The sequence below is a fragment of the Mobula hypostoma genome, chromosome 6 (assembly GCF_963921235.1).
Source record: "Mobula hypostoma chromosome 6, sMobHyp1.1, whole genome shotgun sequence".
Classification (NCBI taxonomy): Eukaryota; Metazoa; Chordata; class Chondrichthyes; order Myliobatiformes; family Myliobatidae; genus Mobula; species Mobula hypostoma.
The window spans coordinates 132,129,086-132,147,645 of NC_086102.1; the positions used below are offsets into that span (position 1 = coordinate 132,129,086).

The window sequence follows — 18,560 nt, forward strand, 5'->3', positions numbered from 1 at the left end:
GGTTTTTCGGTGGGGCCTGCTTCTATCCCGTATGACTCTATGACGTCTTCCAATGAGCAATGATGCATCTGAGCACTTCAGGAGGAAGTTAGCATCTAATCATATTGGACTGGGAAGGGACCACACATAGCCAGGCAGGCCTAGGTTTTCCTTCCCGAAGCAAATATGCAAACTGTCAGGCAATTACAACAGTAACTTAAAGCACAAAGGTATTCCAGGAGGTAAATGATGTGTTGATCTTCAATCTCAGAGACTATGGAAGGAGAAGGCGATTGCTCTGAAAAACGACAAACACTTGCCTTTGTGGCGTGTGCATTCATCTTAGGGTATTGTGTCTCAGGAAGGATAAACCAGCTGGGGGGGTGGGGGCAGTTCAGGGACAACAGGACAGTGAGGGGAAACCAGAAACACACAGGATTAGCAAGTGAGCAGCATGAATGGAGGAACAGAGTGTGATCAGCACCAAACAGTTCCAGCTGCTGCCAAACATCAGCAGATCCCAACAGAGTTAGAATTATTAACAACAGGAGTAAAACAGAGGCCTGGGATTCCTAAACCCTTCTTACCTTAACGTTGTGTGTGTGTAGCCCTCCTGGATGCTGGGTCATGTACTGGGCAAGGTCTGTTTGCTGAAGGGAACAAGACATGGTATGTTGGAACCAATGAGAAAACAGGTCTCTTGGTTAGAATATCATTGCACAACAACTACCTCTGATTCCAAACATTACCCAGCAAATCCTTAATCATGCTGCCAAACACTGCTGACATGTTTCGAATAGGTTCCATAAATATGCTTCGCTGATGTTCAATTGCTTAGCAACTTTCCAATAGTTTCTCCAATTGTAGGCGATATTAACTTTAGTATTTTCTCCTCATGTCACCTTGCCTATGTACATAATTTGTCAGCCTCCGTGAAATGATTTTGCAAATTCTGCCAATGATATTAAGCTGCCAACTCCAACTCTTCATTTCAATAACCTGCCCACTCAATGCCAACACATTATTTGACTCCACATTTGCCTTTAATGTCCCACTTGCCCTGTCATCAAAACACTTCCCGGCGCACAATGTCCTGCTCCCATCTCACCCAAAGGGTTGGGTTGATTGCTCTAAGATAACTTTGATACAGTTCCCACTTGATTCCCATTCAGATATCAAGTTTAGATTTCAGAAGGACATCTATGGTAGTCAGACTATCCTAGGTCAGTGCATGCTATGCGAGCAGGAGGTACAAGGAGCTACAAGGGCCCATCAGTCAGTGCACTCAGAGTTTGAGCTGCAGAATCTCGTCACTGGTTACTACTGAAGATCGTGGATCAGAAGTCAGTTAGTCATAGACCAACGGGGAGGCCTAACCTGGAGTCGGAGGACTGTCTGTGTGTTTTGATGGGTGGGGAGGGGAGAAAGCGAGGAAGGGGATTTGTTTTACTGTTGTTGTTTTGTTGTTGGTTGTGCTCTGTGTTGTTCTGCCGAGCATTGTGGGTATGCTATGTTGGTGCTGGAATGTGTGGTGACACTTGTGGGCTGCCCCCAGCACATTCTCAGGTGTGATGGTTGTTGACACTAATTATGCATTTCTCTATATGTGTTGATGCTTATGTGATAAATAAAAGTAAATCTAAACCTGAAATGTGAATTCCATTCGTCGATACTGACTCAGCTGCTGGTTCCATTTCCTCCGGGTTCAGTCAAATTCCTCCCTGCCTCAACCATCCCACTACCTCAGTCTTCACCTTGGGTGTCATCTGCATGGGGTCTGCACATTCTTTGTGTGTGTGTGTGTGTGTGTGTGTGTGTGTGTGTGTGTGTGTGTGTGTGTATCTGAGTGAGAGTGTGTGTGTGTGGGAGAACGTGTGAGAGATTATGAGTGTGTATGTGAGTGTGAGAGAGAGTGTGTGTGTGTGTGAGTGTTAGTGTGTGTGTGAGAGAGTATGAGTGTGTGTGTGAGTGTGTGAGAGAGAGGAAGTGTGAGAGAGAGAGTGTGTGAATGTGTGTGTGTGTGAGAGAGAGTGTGAGAGTGTGAGTGTGAGTGAGAATGTGTGTGTGTGAGAAAGGGAGAGTGTGTGAGAGAGTATGAGTGTGTATGTGAGTGTGAGAGAGAGTGTGTGTGTGTGAGTGTTAGTGTGTGTGAGAGTGTCAGTGAGTGTGTGAGTGTGTGTGTGTGTGAAAGAGAGTGTGTGAGAGAGTATGAGTGTGTGTGTGTGTGTGAAAGAGAGTGTGTGTGAGAGAGAGAGAGTGCGTGTGTGTGTGAGAGAGAGTGTGTGAATGTGTGAGAGAGTTTGTGTGTGTGTGTGTGAATGTGTGAGTTTGTGTGTGTGTGTGAGAGAGAGAGAGTGTGTGTGTGTGAGAGAGAGTGTGTGAATGTGTGAGAGAGTTTGTTTGTGTGTGTGAGAGAGTGTGTGTGTGTGTGTGAGACAGAGTGTGTGAATGTGTGAGAGTTTGTGTGTGTGTGTGAGAGAGAGAGAGAGTGTGTGTGTGTGTGTGTGTGTGAGAGAGAGTGTGTGAATGTGTGAGAGAGTTTGTTTGTGTGTGTGAGAGAGTGTGTGTGTGTGTGTGAGACAGAGTGTGTGAATGTGTGAGAGTTTGTGTGTGTGTGTGAGAGAGAGAGAGTTTGTGTGTGTGTGTGTGTGTGTGTGTGTGTGTGTGTGAGTTTGCGTGTGTGTGTGTGTGTGTGTACATGCCTGCCAGCAGCTCCAGTTCCGTCCCACATCCTAAAGATGCCTAGAAACGTTGATTGACCCCTGTAAATGACTCTATGCAGTAAGTGGTTAAACAATAACACGGGAGCTGAAAAGCAAAGGAGAGGATAAGCTACAGGGAAATAAGGAGAGGCAGAATGGGACAGATGGACCGCTCTTCCGGGAGCTGGCATGGACTGATAGGCCAAATAGCCCCCGTCTGTGCTGAGACAGAGAGACAGAGAGGGAGGGGGGAGACAGACAGAGGGACCGGGGGAGAGAAAGGGAGGGAGGGGAAGGGAGTGGGAGGGAGGGAGAGAGAGTGGGATGGGGAAGAGAGTGGGAGGGGGAGAGAGGGGGGAAGAGAGTGGGGGGGCAGGTGACATAAGGGTTGGGAAATTGTATGTGATGAGAATTCATGCAAAGCAACAAAACCACTGTGACACGAAGTTCCAGAAAACTCCTTTATGTGATAAATCTCTTTCACTTTCTCCAAGGTGATTTGCAACATCTGCAGGCAACACTCTTCTCCAGAACCCAGTACTACCATTGAATGGCTCCAGTGATTTGGGTCCAACCCAGGACTGACTGTGTGGTGTTTGCACATTCTCCCTGTGACAGTGGGGTTCTCCCCTGTGTATTCTGCTTTCCTCCCAGACTTACCTCCAGTGTAGGCAGGGGAAGGAAGCAGTAGGAAACTGATGAACATACCAGAGAGAAAATGGGTTACAGAGAAATGAGGGGGAATACAGACAGCAATAGTCAGCAATCTGTGCACCATGTCAAACCTAATGTTAATTCTAGTTGATGTACAGATTACCCACTGAATGAATTTTTGCCAGTCCTGTCTTGCATGTGTTGAACTCAAAACTCATTATGTTCTCCTCAAGAACTCTTGAATACTTTCATCTTGACCTCTTTGGCATTATGGTATCTAGTGCCCCTGTTTCTGAGTACTCAGAATATTCAGGAGTATAGAATATTCAGGAATTCCACCCCTTAAGCTACCTGCCTCCCCACCTTCAGGGCAACACTCCCCAAGCCTAGCTTTTCTCCCAGGTCCTTGGCCACTAGCCCCAATTTCTCTTTATCGGACTTGATGTCCAACTTATCTGTTCACAGTTCTCAGAAAACACTGGCAACGGATTTCTACATGGAAGGTGTTATATAAAATAAAATTGCTGCTAGCTCACAACATTACAATTGGGAAGTCCGTCATCTCCCTCCATTGCTCTTCAAACAGCTGGCTTTGAAACATAAAGCTTGTTGCTAATTACCCATCAGAGGCTGAATTATTCCTCTCAACTTGCTGGCATGGACCCATTTTCACCAGTGGTTCTGAATATAGAGCCTTAGCATTTAACTTCCACTCAATGGCTGCATTTGACTACATACACAATTCACTCTTACGCTTCTGTTCGGATTTACTCACCACGTATTCAAAGACGAAGGTCAGGTTCTCCTGTGTGTGGATAATGTCGTGCAGGAGCACAATATTGCTGTGTTTCAAGCCCTTCAGAAGGGATGCTGGAAACAAGAGAGGAGTATCCTTGGATCAGTTTTTTACAGGAAGAGGTGCAATTTAGGGCAAACAGAGCATTCTGTTTCCACCCAACTCTCTTAGTGACAACCACCTCACTGTAATGACTTTTTAATTCACTTACTGACTTACTTTCTCACTAGACCAATTTAGCACAGATACATCATCACTGCATAACCTCCACTGGAGTGACATACATCACTCTAGTCACAATATGGAGCGTAGCGGTTAGTGCAATTGCTTTGCAGCGTCAGTGATCACTGTTCAGGGTTAAATTCCTACCGCTGTCCGTAAGATGTTTGTACTTTCTCCCCCTGACTGTGTGGATTTCCACCAGGTGGCTCCGGTTTCCTCCCAACATCACAAAGACGCACAGGTTGGGCTTAGTGAGTCGTGGGCATGCTACATTGGCACCGGAAACATAGTGGCACCTGTGGGCGGCCCCCCCCCCAGCACATTGCAATGATATAAATGATGCAGTTCACTGTATGTTTCGATGTACATGTGACAATTAAAGCTCACCTAATTGTAAAACACACTCACGAGCTGTATCGTGAGGCCAACGTGGGATTGGCAGTCTCCTCCACACATGGGACAAGAGCTGTCTGATTAGAGGAGAAGGGGTGGGGTGCAGGTGTTGAATGCCTTTTCCACTTACACAGCATTGACGTGCACTTCCAATGTATGGCCTTGAATTTCTCAATACCATCCCAAATGCTCCTTCTCCACTTTGAACAGTCACGGGCCACAGACCTGCAGGAATCATTGGCAATACTACATTTCTTCAAGGTGGCTTTGTGCACATCCCTGAATAATTATCTCTGTCTGCCCTGCTAATCACATCCCAGGACAGAGCTCAATATCTATTGAGGGGTTGGAGTGTGGTAAGCAAGGCACCAGAGACTAAAGATGCTGGAATCCAGAGCAGAGCACCTGTAGAAGGAAATCAACAACTGACATTTCATGTTGAGACCATTCATCTGGAATAAAGGAGTAGAGGAGCTTAAGTAGGTGAGGGTCCTTATACTGGCTTTCTCCCCTTTACTCCATCTGTCCAGATTTCAACCCAAAACATCAACTGTCCATTTCCCCCACAGATGCATGCAAATATCATGGTCTGCACAAAACAACCAGATGAGTGTAACTCAGGCCTTGTTGCTGGGAATATTAGCTTGGGAGAGGGCACTGATGTTTTGCCTACAAGTGAATACTGTAACTGAATTTGGAGCACATTGTATAATTAGTGCAGGTGGAAATTTTGCAGTGTTTGATGGTAGTCGAGGTCTTAAAAGCATATGGGAGATTCATCATCATGATCATGTACCGTGTCGAATGATGTAGGTGATCATGCACTGATTGTCTTGGCAAATTTTTCTACACCCAAGTGGTTTGCCATTACCTGCTTCTGGGCAGTGTCTTTACAAGACAGGTGTCCCCAGCCATTATCAATACTCTTTAGAGATTGTCTGCCTGGCATCAGTGGTCGCATAACCGGGATTTGTGATATGCACCAGCTGCTCATTTGACTATCAACCACCTGATCCCATGGCCTTACATGACCCTAAGCAGGTGCTATATCTCGCCCAAGGGCAACCTGCAGGCTACGGAGGGAAGGAGCGTCTTACACCTCCTTTGGTAAAGATGTATCTCCATCCTGCCACTCGAATATGGGAGATTAGGAACTGCATGATAGACCACACGTTTGATGCCAAAGTTTGTCTTGACTGCAAACACCATTTTTCTCAAATAACCAAAGGCCACACTGAAACATTGAAGGTGATGGTGAATCCCATTAATGACATCGGTATTTGTGGAGAGGAGCTTCTCAGTCACAGAGAATGGTTTATATCTGCCAGGACATTGCTTAACATTTACAGGGGCAGATTAATAGAAGACATTTAACTTGCAGATGTTCAGTGCAAAGACAATCACTTCAGTAAACAAGTCAGTGGTGGCCTGAAGTTTGTTCACCAAGTGTGTGCAAACACAAGAGCCATTGTAGCTCACCTACTGAGATTTAGGTCACCTTAGTCCTACAGAGTCATTGCCCTAGATTGAAAAGTTACTTCATCGTACTGAGAATTAGCTCCACTTTCGCAGATAATTTGTTGGAGGCAAGATGCAACACTGAGACAAGAAAGGTCGGGGAAAATGTCTGGATAAAGTTTTAGCTTTGTTTGAAGGTTGGTCTTCATTGAGATGGGCCTATTGTAGACTCATTGATTATGTATCATAGCTCTTAGACCATCATGGACCAAATGCAGACTGTAAACAAACTTCTATGAACAGTCAAGTATGAGGAGATTAGCCCATAGTACCCCCTGACTAATGAGATCAAAAACTTTTATGAGGCTGAAAAAGGTCACATATTGAGGCCGATGCTATTCCCTATACTTCTCTTTTTTCTCGAAAAAAATAAACCCATCACACAGTGAAAGTCATGTCTATTGTGCCTCTGATGGCAGAATCCCCACCTGGCCACCAACCAGCTCGGAAGAAATTAAACGCAGAATGGAAGGAAGTTATGTGCAATTTCAAGGACCCTCAGTTGAAGTTAATTCTGCTCATTCCTTCATTGGAGTGATTTATTCCTTGATTGGAGTGATTTATGGTATACGACATACCTTCAAGTTCATTTTATTTATTGATTGATTGAATGATGACTGTCACTTATAGTAATTTTTTATGTCTTGCACATACCAAAAATTTCATGACCTCTGTCAATGACAATAAACCTGATTCTGATATAATCCCCTTCTGAAAAGAGTCAATGGCACAGGAGACACAATAAACTGCAGATGCAGGGTTTCAATGTGAAATACAGACAATTTCTTTCCTCCCACCAGCTGAGTTCCTCTGGCAGCGAGTTGTTTGTCTTTGTTGGTCTTCCTCCTCTTGCCGTGAAAGGGTGGACACCTCTCTGTCTCTTTATTGGGGGGGGGGGAGAGAGAGAGCCTGTGGTATGTGTTGAACTGTCAGGTGAACGATTAGTTCTCATTGATCTGCAGATCATGGTCTCTCTCAGGGGCTTTGCTATTGCTTGCTTGATGGGTGGTGGGTGCTGATGCTTTTGTATGTTGAGGTAAATGGTGAGGGGGAGGGTCGATGCTTTGCTGCTGCCACTTGGGCGTGGGAGGGGGTAGTGGGGGGTGTCTTTGGGGTTTTTACTCATTCTTTGGGGCACTCTTCTGTTTTCGTGGATGTCTGTGAAGAATTTCAGGCTGTATATTGCATACATTCTCTGATATTAAATGGAACTCTTGAACTATTGAGCAGACTGTACTTAATAATACTTGCTTACTCCATTAGAATGACAACTTTTAGCACTGTCAGTCCATTTGGATTCCTCAGTTGGAATTATTTACAGATTTAGTAACCATCATACACAGTACCTACCCTCACGGATTGCAGTGAAAGGAACTCCTTCTTCTTCCTGCATCTTAATCACCTTCAAGGCTACAAGATTGCCATTTATCCTGTGTAGAGGAAGAAGATCATTAACACTGTGTTTATTTATTGTCATGTAGAGATATCCAATTAATATTAACCATTAATTGTTGATTATTATTTTCATTTTGCCCAAATCAAAATCATTGATCTCTATTGAGAAAGGCTTCAAGCCCATCACTGACCTCTGGTACATTCAGCAGAGATAGCCAATAAATCTGGTGGCACTTAGAGACAAATATTCACCTGCACTTTGGGGGGAAAAAAATCAAGATTTTCAAACACCTTCTTCAACCTGCTAAACAGATAGCCGAGAACTTAAGATTTAATGTTCCAGTTAAACAAATAAGGTAATTGTTAGTGTCACCTCGGAAGACCACAGGTTGGCAAACTGAATTCATCAATACACAATTTGACATTTCAGATTGCAATCCACTCAAAGTTCAGAACTAATAATATTTATCATCCTTGCATTTCATTACCATTATACTTTATCTTGAGGCATCATAATATTGTTCCATTAATTGAAACAACAGAATGTTTAAAAATGTAGTCTTGGATATTTTATATCTATCTCAAAAATATCAGATGGCATCTATCTCCAAAACTAAAGGTGATGGCCCCTTAAATTCCTTCCTAAGAGATCCAGATTCTAGCTACAGGAATTCTAATGACCTGGATATTATGATGCCCTTTAAATCCATTGACACTGATGTCTGACAGATTTAAAGTCATTGTCAACAGGGATGACTAGGAGAAAAACAGAAATTAGTTAACTGGAACAAAATTAGTGAAATACATGGGTTCATCGCATATTAAGAACACAGATAAGTTAAAATTTAAAGAGAATATAGTGGGTGTAGTTTTTATGGCCTTTCTAGAGGGATGTAATAAGAAAAGGTGCAAGAGGCCCTTCTTCAGATTTCAAAGTTTGGGACTAGGGAATCGGATATATAGCAACAAGGACTGAGAATTGGTTGTCAAGAAACAGAATTAAAATCAGTAGGGGAGGCGAGTTAACATTGGACAAGCAACGATAACTGACTGTATCTGAAATCAGTAATGGGCTTGAAGCTGCTTGCAATAGAGATGAATGGTTTGGATTTTAGCATAAAGAAAATAATTGGTCTTGGCCTGAAGCATAGAGATTTTATTCCCCTCCATAGATACTGCCTGACCCACTGAGTTCCTCCAGCAGTTAGCAGGTGTTGCTCAAAATTTCCAGCATCCGCAGAATCTTTTGTGTTTAAAAATTAATTGAGAACTTGATACCACATAGATGACTTGCGATCAAGGGCAGCTTAGTGGAACGGATGGCTAGGAAGCATACCCAGTGTGATGAAGAGTGGCAAGATTTGCTCAGGAAAATGTGGATGAAGAGACAATGAAGTTTGTGAATAATAAGAGACCAGGATGTGCCATGTACAGAAGACCTGAGATACTGAAACTGTTTCTACAAGCCAAAAAAATACAAGAGATATAGTGGGGAGGGGCAGACTTTTGAGTTCTGAGAGCTAGAGAAAGGGTGTCCTCTGACTGTCCTGATTCCTTAACCCATACGCCCTCTTCCTCAAGTTTCCTACCCTTTACTACTCCTGCTTCAGTGGAATGCAGGCTGTTGATTTTGACAAACACCACTCAGGATATCTGATTAGCCCACCGCTGTGTTAGTTCTTACTGTTGAATCAAAGCTCTGAGCACAAACCTGCTGATCCCCTTGTACACCGTGGAATAGGACCCTTCCCCGAGTTTCTCTAGGTTTAGGTAGGACGCTGCCGTCCCGAATCGTAGGCCAGTTTGCTGGAAGAAAGAAACTGAGATCACAATTTCCTATAAAGGAAGACTTGTAAATTTATACCACCTTTTGTGGCTTCAAGGTAATCCTAATTACTTCACAGCCAATGAAGCTCTCTTGAAGAGCAGTCACTGAAGGAGAGGATGAAGCCAATCTACACAATGCAAGATCCTATGACAAGCTATTGACTTGATGGTTTGGTTGAGAGGTGGTCAGGGAGGAATCCACTGCTCTTCCAGAAGGGTAAACTGGGCTTCGACTTAACATCCCACCCAAAACCTTCGACAGTGCAGAGATCCCTCAGTGCTGCACTGGAGTGCAGCCAGGATTACACACTCAAGTCTCTGGAGTAGGACTTGAGCCCACAACCTTCTGATTCAGAGACAAGATTGCAACCCACTGAGCCATGGCTGTCACTGCTAACACTAAGGGAGCTGCAGAGGATGCTTAAATAAGATAAGATGGAAAGAGGGCAGAGTGGGGCAGGTAGGGTTGAGAGCCCACTGGATACCCCTTTTGTTCATGGGGGAAGAGGGATTATGCTTCAGGTTGGCAAAGGAGTGCTGCCTACAGGATGACATACTGTTTGGAGGAGGGTCAGTTGGGAGAGTAGGGAAGGGGCTGTTCCATGGAGTGGAGGGACTGCGTCACTGTGGGGGAAGGACTGTCAAAGGGTTTGGTCTGTCGTACAGAGGTTAGTGTTGATGCAGTGTACCCATTGGTGACCCTGTGTGTAGTTCTTGCACCCTATCGGAATGCTGTTGCTGCGGTTCCTGTGCCCAGTGGGTTTCCGGGCCTGCAGCGTGTGGTACAGGCGGGGCTCGCAGACAAACGGACTTCTTGGCGACTCAGCAACCTCAGTCAGCTGCAAAAAGAGAAAACAGCATTAGTATTGAGACATTGCTGAGGTGCACGCTGAATAAACACCATCCTTGAATTAAACCATGAATCTATAGGCCCAAATAGTCTGCTGACCTGTGCCCTGGCCATTTCCAATATCACACCATCTCTGGTAACCATTACAGCTTTCTTGCCTGTACAGTTTGGCTTAGGTGGTAGCATCATGCCTCCGATTCAGAAAGTTGTGGATTCAGTGCACATTCCAGGCGCAGATATGGACGAGAATATCCCTGGACCCAGAACGTAAAAAGGTCCTGTTATTAAGGACACTGGCATCCTAATTGCCAAGTGTGGATGGGACCTAGTATTCAGGATAGGTGATATCAACCTCCAGTGTCAGCAGGACCTACACAGATCGTGGTGGACTGTCCCAGTTCCCTTCGACTGTGGAGCATATGTAAATAATTACGGCATCATTTTTAATGTAACTGATTGTGTCTGTTGTCACTGTCCAAGGAGAAATGTTGTGTAAACGAGTCAGACCTTTTAAGAGCTCTTTGTGTTTCTGTTACTCTGCACATAACTGTACTAAGCCCGCACAAGTTACACATACTGTACAGCGATGAGAAAGATGAAAGGTTTAAAGTAGTAGTGTGGAAAACATTGCTTTGGCCAGGTGGGTAATCTTGACAATTTCAGCTTGGTGACAGATGCAATCATACTCCAATCTGGGGAATACAATAATTGTGTTTGAGATTATCAAGTTAAACCTTGCAATGCTAAAGTGGTTCTAGTGCAAGGTGGTAGTGCAGACACAATCAGGCTTGCCTGTAGTTCCAAGTTCAAAGTAAATTTAGTATCAAAGTACATATACGTTACTATATACAACCCTGAAATTCATTTTCTTGCAGGCATTCACAGTAAGTAGAAGCACAATCAAATCATTGAAAGACCACACCTGACAGGACAGACAAACAACCAATGTGCAAATGACAAGAAACTATGCAAATACAAAAAGAAAGAGAGAAATAAACAATAATAATAATAATAAATAAGCAATAAATATCGAGAACACCAGATGAAGAATCCTTGAAGGTGATTCCATAGGTTGTGGGAACAGCTCAGTGATGGAGTGAGTGAAGTTGAATAATGTTATCCCCATTGCTTCAACAGCTTGATGGTTGAGGGGTAATAACTGTTCCTGAACCTTGTGGTGTGGGTTCTGAGGCTCCTGTACCTTTGTCCTGATGACAGCAGCGAGAGGAGAGCATGGCCTGCACAGTGGTGCCCTTGATGATGGATGCTGCTTTCCTGTGACAGCGCTCCTTGGACATGTGCTCAATGATGAGGAGGCCTCTACCCATAGTGCACTGGGCTGTATCCTCTACTTTTTGTAGGCATTTCCATTCAACGGCATTGGTGTTTCCATACCAGGCCGTGATGCAATCAGTCACTATACACTCCACCACACATCTATAGAAGTTTGCAAACGTTTAGATGACAAGCTGAATCTTAGCAAACATTTGAGAAAGTAAAGGCACTGCCATGCTTTCTTTGTAATGGCACTTTCGTGCTGGGCCCAGGACAGGTCCTCCAAGATGATAACACCAAGGAATTTAAAGATACTGACCCTCTGATCCCCTGATGAGGACTGGCTCATCAGTTTCCTCCTCTTGAAGCCAATAATCATCTCCCTGGTCTTGCTCACATTGAGTGAGAGGTTGTTGTTATGGCACCACTCAGCCAGATTTTCAATCTCCCTCCTGTATGCTGATTCGTCACCACCTTTGATTCGGCCAATGACAGTGGTGTCATCATCAACCTCAAATACAGCATTGGAGCTGTACAGCCTCACAGGCATAAGTATAAAGCAGTAGAGCAGGGGGCTAAGCACACAGCCTTGTGTGCACCTGTACGGATGGAGATTGTGGAGATGCTGACTCAGTTGCACAAGGAGGTATTGAGGCTAAGGTCTTGCAATTGATTTATTTGTTCTGAGGGGATGATAGTATTGAATACTGAGTTGTAGTCAATGGAGAGCATCCTGATGTATGCCTCTTTGCTGTCCAGATGTTTCATGCTTAAATGAAGAGCCAATGAAATGGTATCTGTTGCTGACCTGTTGTGCCGGTAGGCAAATTGGGGCAGATCCAACTCATTTCTCAGGCAAGGGTTGATATGTTTCATCACCAACTTCTCAAACCACTTCATTACTGTGGATGTAAGTGTTACTGGATGATAGTCATTGAGACAGATTACCATGTTCTTCTTAAGCACCGGTAAAATTGAAGCCTGCTTAGAGCAGATGGGTACCTCAGACTGCTGAAGTCAGAGTTAAAGATATCAGTGAACACCCCAGCCAGCTGATCAGCACAGGGAGCTTGAACTCTCTCAGAGCCCTTTCATTCTTCTGTAAGATGGATAGAAATATTTTTCAGGGCAAAGAATATAATTAAAATTGTAGGTAAAAGTATTGTGTTACCTTCTCAAAATGAAACCACACAAGAACACAAGATAAAAACATCTATAGTATAGTGTTGAGGCCTCCCATATCACATGACCTGAAAGACATTCCATTTGATAAGTTTGTGGGGATATTGCATAAATTACTTTAATGAAGCACGCTCGGAGATTGCAAACTTTAACAATTTTGGAACCTGAAGTCAAAGATCAGTATTGAGCGGTGTTAAAAGAATTTGGCATTTTTCTGAGACAAGCACTACAGGACAGATTTGTGTACAGTTTCATAGACAAATAATTTTAATCTAAGTTAATGAAGACACAATATTTGATAAATGGGAAAATGGGACTAATAGGGGGCTTTGAGGGTTTACAAAGAGTGGATGGGCTAGAATCATCTCCTTCTGAGTGTGAAGAAATGTTAATGAATGTATGAATACTCGCATAAAACAGTCACATTGTTGGATACAGCTTCTAAAAATCTCAAAGAATTTAATTCACACATAATTTCAGCGCTAGTGAGCTACATGCATATAGGGCAATAACAATAGTGGGAGCTCCAACATGAAACCTGGGTCATATGAGGCAGAATAATATTTTTAATTAATTTGCAAAACAGCTGATCAAATCTGGATTGGTGTGCTGAAACTTTAAGCAAAAAACGTGCCAAAGTTGGACCTTTTTTTGCACAACTGTAAAAATTAAGCACAGGTAAAGAAAGCCAACCCAATTAAACAGTCAAGAATTGTATACATAAAGCAAGCAGCCTCCTCGTGTGAAATTGTCACCCAAATCTGATTGATTGTGGACTTCATGAAGGGGAAGTCGGGTGAACACACACCAGTTCTCATTGAAGGTCAGTGGTGAAAAGGGTAAACCACTTCAAGTTCCTGGGTGTCGAAATTTCTGAGGATCTGTCCTGGGCCCAACACACTGACGCAACCACAAAGCAGGCATCTCAGCAGCTCTATTTCGTTCGTATCTTGAGATTTGGTATGTCACAAAACTCTTGCAAATTTCCATAGATGCATGGTGGAGAACATTGGGACTGGTTTCATCATGGCCTGGTGTGGAGCTTCCAAAGCACAGGACTGCAAAGGGTTGTAGACTCAGTCAATTCCATCGTGGACCCCACCCTCACCCCCTACTGAAGACATTTCTGTGCAGCAGTGACGCCAAGAAGGTGGCAAACATCATTAGGGGACTTCTCCCTCCAGAATACACTCTTTTCTCATTACCACCATCGGGGAGGAGATACAAGAGGCTGAAGACCCACACTCAACAATCCAGGAACAGCTTCTTCTCTTCTGCCATCAGATTTCCGATGCTCATGAACCCATGAAAGCTCCCTCATTATTCCTTTTTTTGCGCTATTTATTTTATAATAAAGAGTAATTTTATGTCTTTTCACTACTTTACTACCACAAAACAAATTCCACGCCATAACACAGTACTAATAAAACTGATTCTGAGCACATTTCAACCTACCATGGAGACAAGGTGTTACTGAATATTTAACATTATCCATGCAATCAGGATATTGTTTTGATTCTAACTGTCAGAAGGTAAATCTCTGGAAACTTTAGGAAGTTTGGGAAACCTTACAAGTACTTGATGCTAAGCTGTAGAAGAGTGAATGTATGTGGTGCAGAGTGGTTTATTGAGTCTAGAGGCTGGTGCAAATGATCTATCACTGCTGATAAGACTGTAAAATCTGACAGCATTATAGAACTCTATTCCTTCTAAGTAGTGGTGGAATATTATGTCATTAACACATGGAGAGAGGAAGAGCGATTCCATGCCCTCTGCAAGAAAAGTCTCAGAAACACGTCCCTATTACTTGTGCATTGAAGATTTCATGTGATGCCTTTTCTATTTTTCTTTGACATTAACAACACGAGGGGATAGATTTGCCCATATGAGAAGACAACATTCGCAATCCTATTTGCTATCACAAGATCAGAGCTTTTGTTGGGTAGACATACATGTTGGTCACTGACCACAAGACCTCAATGGTACTCTTGGAATCAAGGCTTCTACTGCCAAAATAACAGCCTCAAAGTGCATAGAGGGGATATTTTCATCAGCAAATATGATTAGATTTTTCACATTGAAATACAAAATAATCTTCACAGACAATGGAAAAAGATTTTCCCCTAACAGTCCTGGAGATAATAAGGAGGATCCAGTAAAATGAGACACTTTCATCATCTCCAAGCACCCAGGGTGGCGTGGTAGCGTAACACTATTACAATGCCAGTGACCCGGGTTCAATTCCCGCTGCTGTCTGTCAGGAGTTTGTTCGTTTTCCCCAAGACCACACAGGTATCCTCCACATTCCAGTGACGTACTGGTTAGCAGGTTATTGATCACAGGGGAGTAATTGGGCAGCCTGGTCTCCTCGGGCTGGAAGAGCCTGTTCCCATGCTGTGTCTCTAAATAAAAATGAGTATACTCAACTGATCTGGATCCATTCTTAGATACGCTTTTCAATCAAAGTCCATAAAACAGGGGCTGCAACAAATGGGGCTAGATTTGTTACAAAACTGCAACGACACCCAAAGCACGGACCCTTGTTAACATGGAGACAGTTGTCTGTAACTTTGCCCATTGGCCCAGCATGGACAAGTATTTGAAAGAGTTATCCTGCCAGTGTACGGTTGCTAAGATTCCAGATCACAAGCTTCAAGAGCATCACTCCAAGCAGGAGTGTGGCCCTCAGGGCCATTCCGGCAGGTCCATAGCCAGAGAGCTAAGGGCAGCTTTCTGGTGTCAGTGGGCAGCCAATTAAAAACAGAGTCTGGTAAAAACAGTGGGTCACAATGCCCCACCAAACACATGCAGGAAAAATCCTCACATCCCCACACAAAATCTCCTGAGACTGTAGTTTTGGTCTTTCCAGATGAACAGTTTATGGAATTAAATAAGAATAAACATCACACCTTCTCATCAAATGTTGGGAGGCTAGTGCAGACAAAGGAGGCTAAAGAAGCAAGTTGTGAACAACACATTAAATGTTATTGCAAGTTTTAATTCTCAGATTTTCTTTCCCAACTACATTGATGCCTTGTTTCTGTCCAGAGAACACTCCTGCTAACACCATTGTACACAAGATCTACGAGTCTGGTTCAGCCAAATCTCGAAGGTGGACAAAAGCCAATTGTAACAAAGCAAACATTAAGGCACATACTTTAAAGGGAACAAGTCCATTCCGAATTTGAATACCCTCCAGAAGTGAATCCTACAATGGTGTAAAGAGCTGACACAATGACAGAGCAGAGTCAGGAAGTGACACCTTCAATTTGTACCAATAACATTGACTTTTAAAGAGAATTCAAGACTCATGAATCAATTAAACTTGCTAAACTAGATCAATTTTTCTTTTATTATGAGGGGTAGTGTACTTGAGTAAATGTGATTTCATCCATGCTTTTCATTATGTATTTGTATGCAGTTTAAGAACCTCAATGGTACTGATGCCATTACAAAGCAATCATATCAATCAATTCACATCCAGAATACGAAACCATCATTTCCCTTTTGCAAAAATTGCTATTCCGTGGTCACAATTTACGGAAAATGCAAAGGTCCCAACCCGGTGCTGTAAACATTAATCTATGGTGGGAGAACAACAAAACACACAGAGAACCAAACCACAAATCTCATCTGAATGCAGATATTGGCTTAATTTGAAAGGTTAAACTGTGGTTTTGTCTTTTACTGTACCACTCCAAAGGCTATGACTCCTTCCTAATTAATACTTGTTTGTGTTTGCTTTTCGTTCTTTGAGACTCTGAGGGATTTTTCACACAGGGTTGGTAGAGGAACAGCACAGAAACAGTTCATGCAGCCTCCCTCAAATACCTAAACTGTATAATCCTTTATTCCTTTTCCTCTTCTCTGTTTATTTCTCCCTACACCTCATTCACACTTCCCTCATTACCATGATATACATTGTTAAGGTATTACCTCAGAGGAAGCCTTCCTTGCACTCTGAAGGCTCTCCAGCCTGGACCCTGGTCTTCGACAGCAACAGATCCCTACCCACTGAAACATGGTCTTTCACAGCAAAGATCCTTTGCCGCTTGACTCCAGACCATCACTGCTCGTCTCAGTCATGAGGCCTAGTCCTGTGACCTGTTACAACGGGCCTCTTTCATGGAGGGACGCTGACAACCCACAAACAAAACACACTGCTCGCTGTGTGCCGGAACCAGCCTAAACACTGCAGATGCCTTTGGGGTGAGCAGGCAAAGTGGGATTCTGAAAGCTGTTCCAAGTTTATCTAAATCCAAATCCAGACGGGAAGCTGCGAATGGGGTAAGGGGGATGGAGTTCAGTACAGAGAAAGGAAAACTCAGCGGCACAAGCACACCACATACAGACAGAGACACCAGCGAGGGAGAGAGGGGGAATGAAATGGACGGCTTCTTGGATTTTGCATAAACGTAATTGAAAACCTGCAGTGAGCTGGACTAGGACCATCATGGCTGGAGGTCAGATATAAACAGGTGAGGATACCGAGTGGGAGATTAGTACCAACAAAGTAAAACCCCATGGGGAGGGGTTTCAGTACAGTTTCAACCAGCTGAACACCTGAAATCTGCTCCTAGCATGGCTTTCCTCCTCTCCGTCCTCCTTCTCCCCCCCCCCCCCCACACCCCTGTGCACTCCGGCTCCAACTAACTGCTCTGGGGACAGCCAGTATAAGCAGCAACCTTGCCAAATATATCCACCATCTGAAAACAAGATATCCGTGACTTTTACCTCTTTATATCCGGGGTGCCGGTGTGCCAGACCTGTTGAGAGCAAATTACAGAGTGAATTCTCCAGAAAGAGCGCTCAGAAACAATGAGTGATTAGCTGTTCCATGAAAGCAGAATCGAGATGAAAGCACAAAAGGGTGATTTTTGCTGTACATACGTCAAACTCTCCGCAAAAGGCTAAACATACTAAAGCTTCACCAACTGTGCTACAGCAGGGCATCAGCAAAATAAACCTTGGTCAGGATCCAAACCAAAAGGGGCCTGGAGATGAACACTTTTACACTGTGCAAGCCAGTGATCAAATGAGAACTGTGAGGATATTTTGGGACAATTGAACTGATAAGTGGCAGGCAGCTGTGGGGTTTGCTCTCAGAGCTGATTAATTGTTCCACACATATGAATTCTCCCTTTGAAAGCAGATTAACCACCAACTCCACAGTAACACTCCACCAACACAACTGAAGTCCAGTCTTCTGCTTGATTAATTCCTCCTCCTGCTGACAAAACTGAAGCTCATCACTCTGGTTATGTTAATCCAACATCCCTTAACCCACAAATCAATCCACTGGTCAGATAACTGACAAATTCAAACTCGTTCTTTGTAGATTACTTTAATCAAGGAGTGCTCCTATTTGTGCTGTTTTTCTTTGACAATCCATCTTTCTCAGCTTTGCTTAAGTCCTACTAGTTTAATCCACAGTACTATTCTGACCTCTCCATCCTATTCAATAAATTATCTCTTTTAGAGAGTTTCTATCTGATCTACTGCTTGCTACAGAAATGATACTTGCTTCAGAAACTCAGCAGGTCAGGCAGCATCTATGGAAATTAATAGATAGTTGGCGTTTTGGGCTAAGACTTTACTTTGTGACTGAGAAAGAAGGGCAGAGATGCTGGAATTAAAAGGTGGGGGAGAGGTGAAAGAGGCTGGCTGGAAGGTGATAGGTGAAGCCTGGTGGGTGGGAAAGGTCAAGGGCTAGAGAGGAAGGAATTTGATAGGAGAGGAGAGTGGTCCACAGAAGAAGGGGAAGGAA

General features: G+C 43.6%; 1 protein-coding gene across 2 annotated transcripts in view; it reads right to left on the minus strand.

Moving 5' to 3' along the window:
- cdk15 (cyclin-dependent kinase 15) overlaps positions 1-18,560 on the minus strand; it is a 50,637-nt gene that overhangs the window by 26,938 nt on the left and 5,139 nt on the right. For both annotated transcript variants that reach the window (XM_063050016.1, XM_063050015.1), the window contains exons 2-7: positions 17,528-17,559; positions 10,176-10,325; positions 9,371-9,465; positions 7,615-7,694; positions 4,111-4,205; positions 567-629 (exon numbers count right to left, since the gene is read on the minus strand). In XM_063050016.1, coding sequence (XP_062906086.1) covers positions 567-629; positions 4,111-4,205; positions 7,615-7,694; positions 9,371-9,465; positions 10,176-10,325; positions 17,528-17,559 — 515 coding nt within the window. The remainder of the gene's footprint in view (positions 1-566; positions 630-4,110; positions 4,206-7,614; positions 7,695-9,370; positions 9,466-10,175; positions 10,326-17,527; positions 17,560-18,560) is intronic.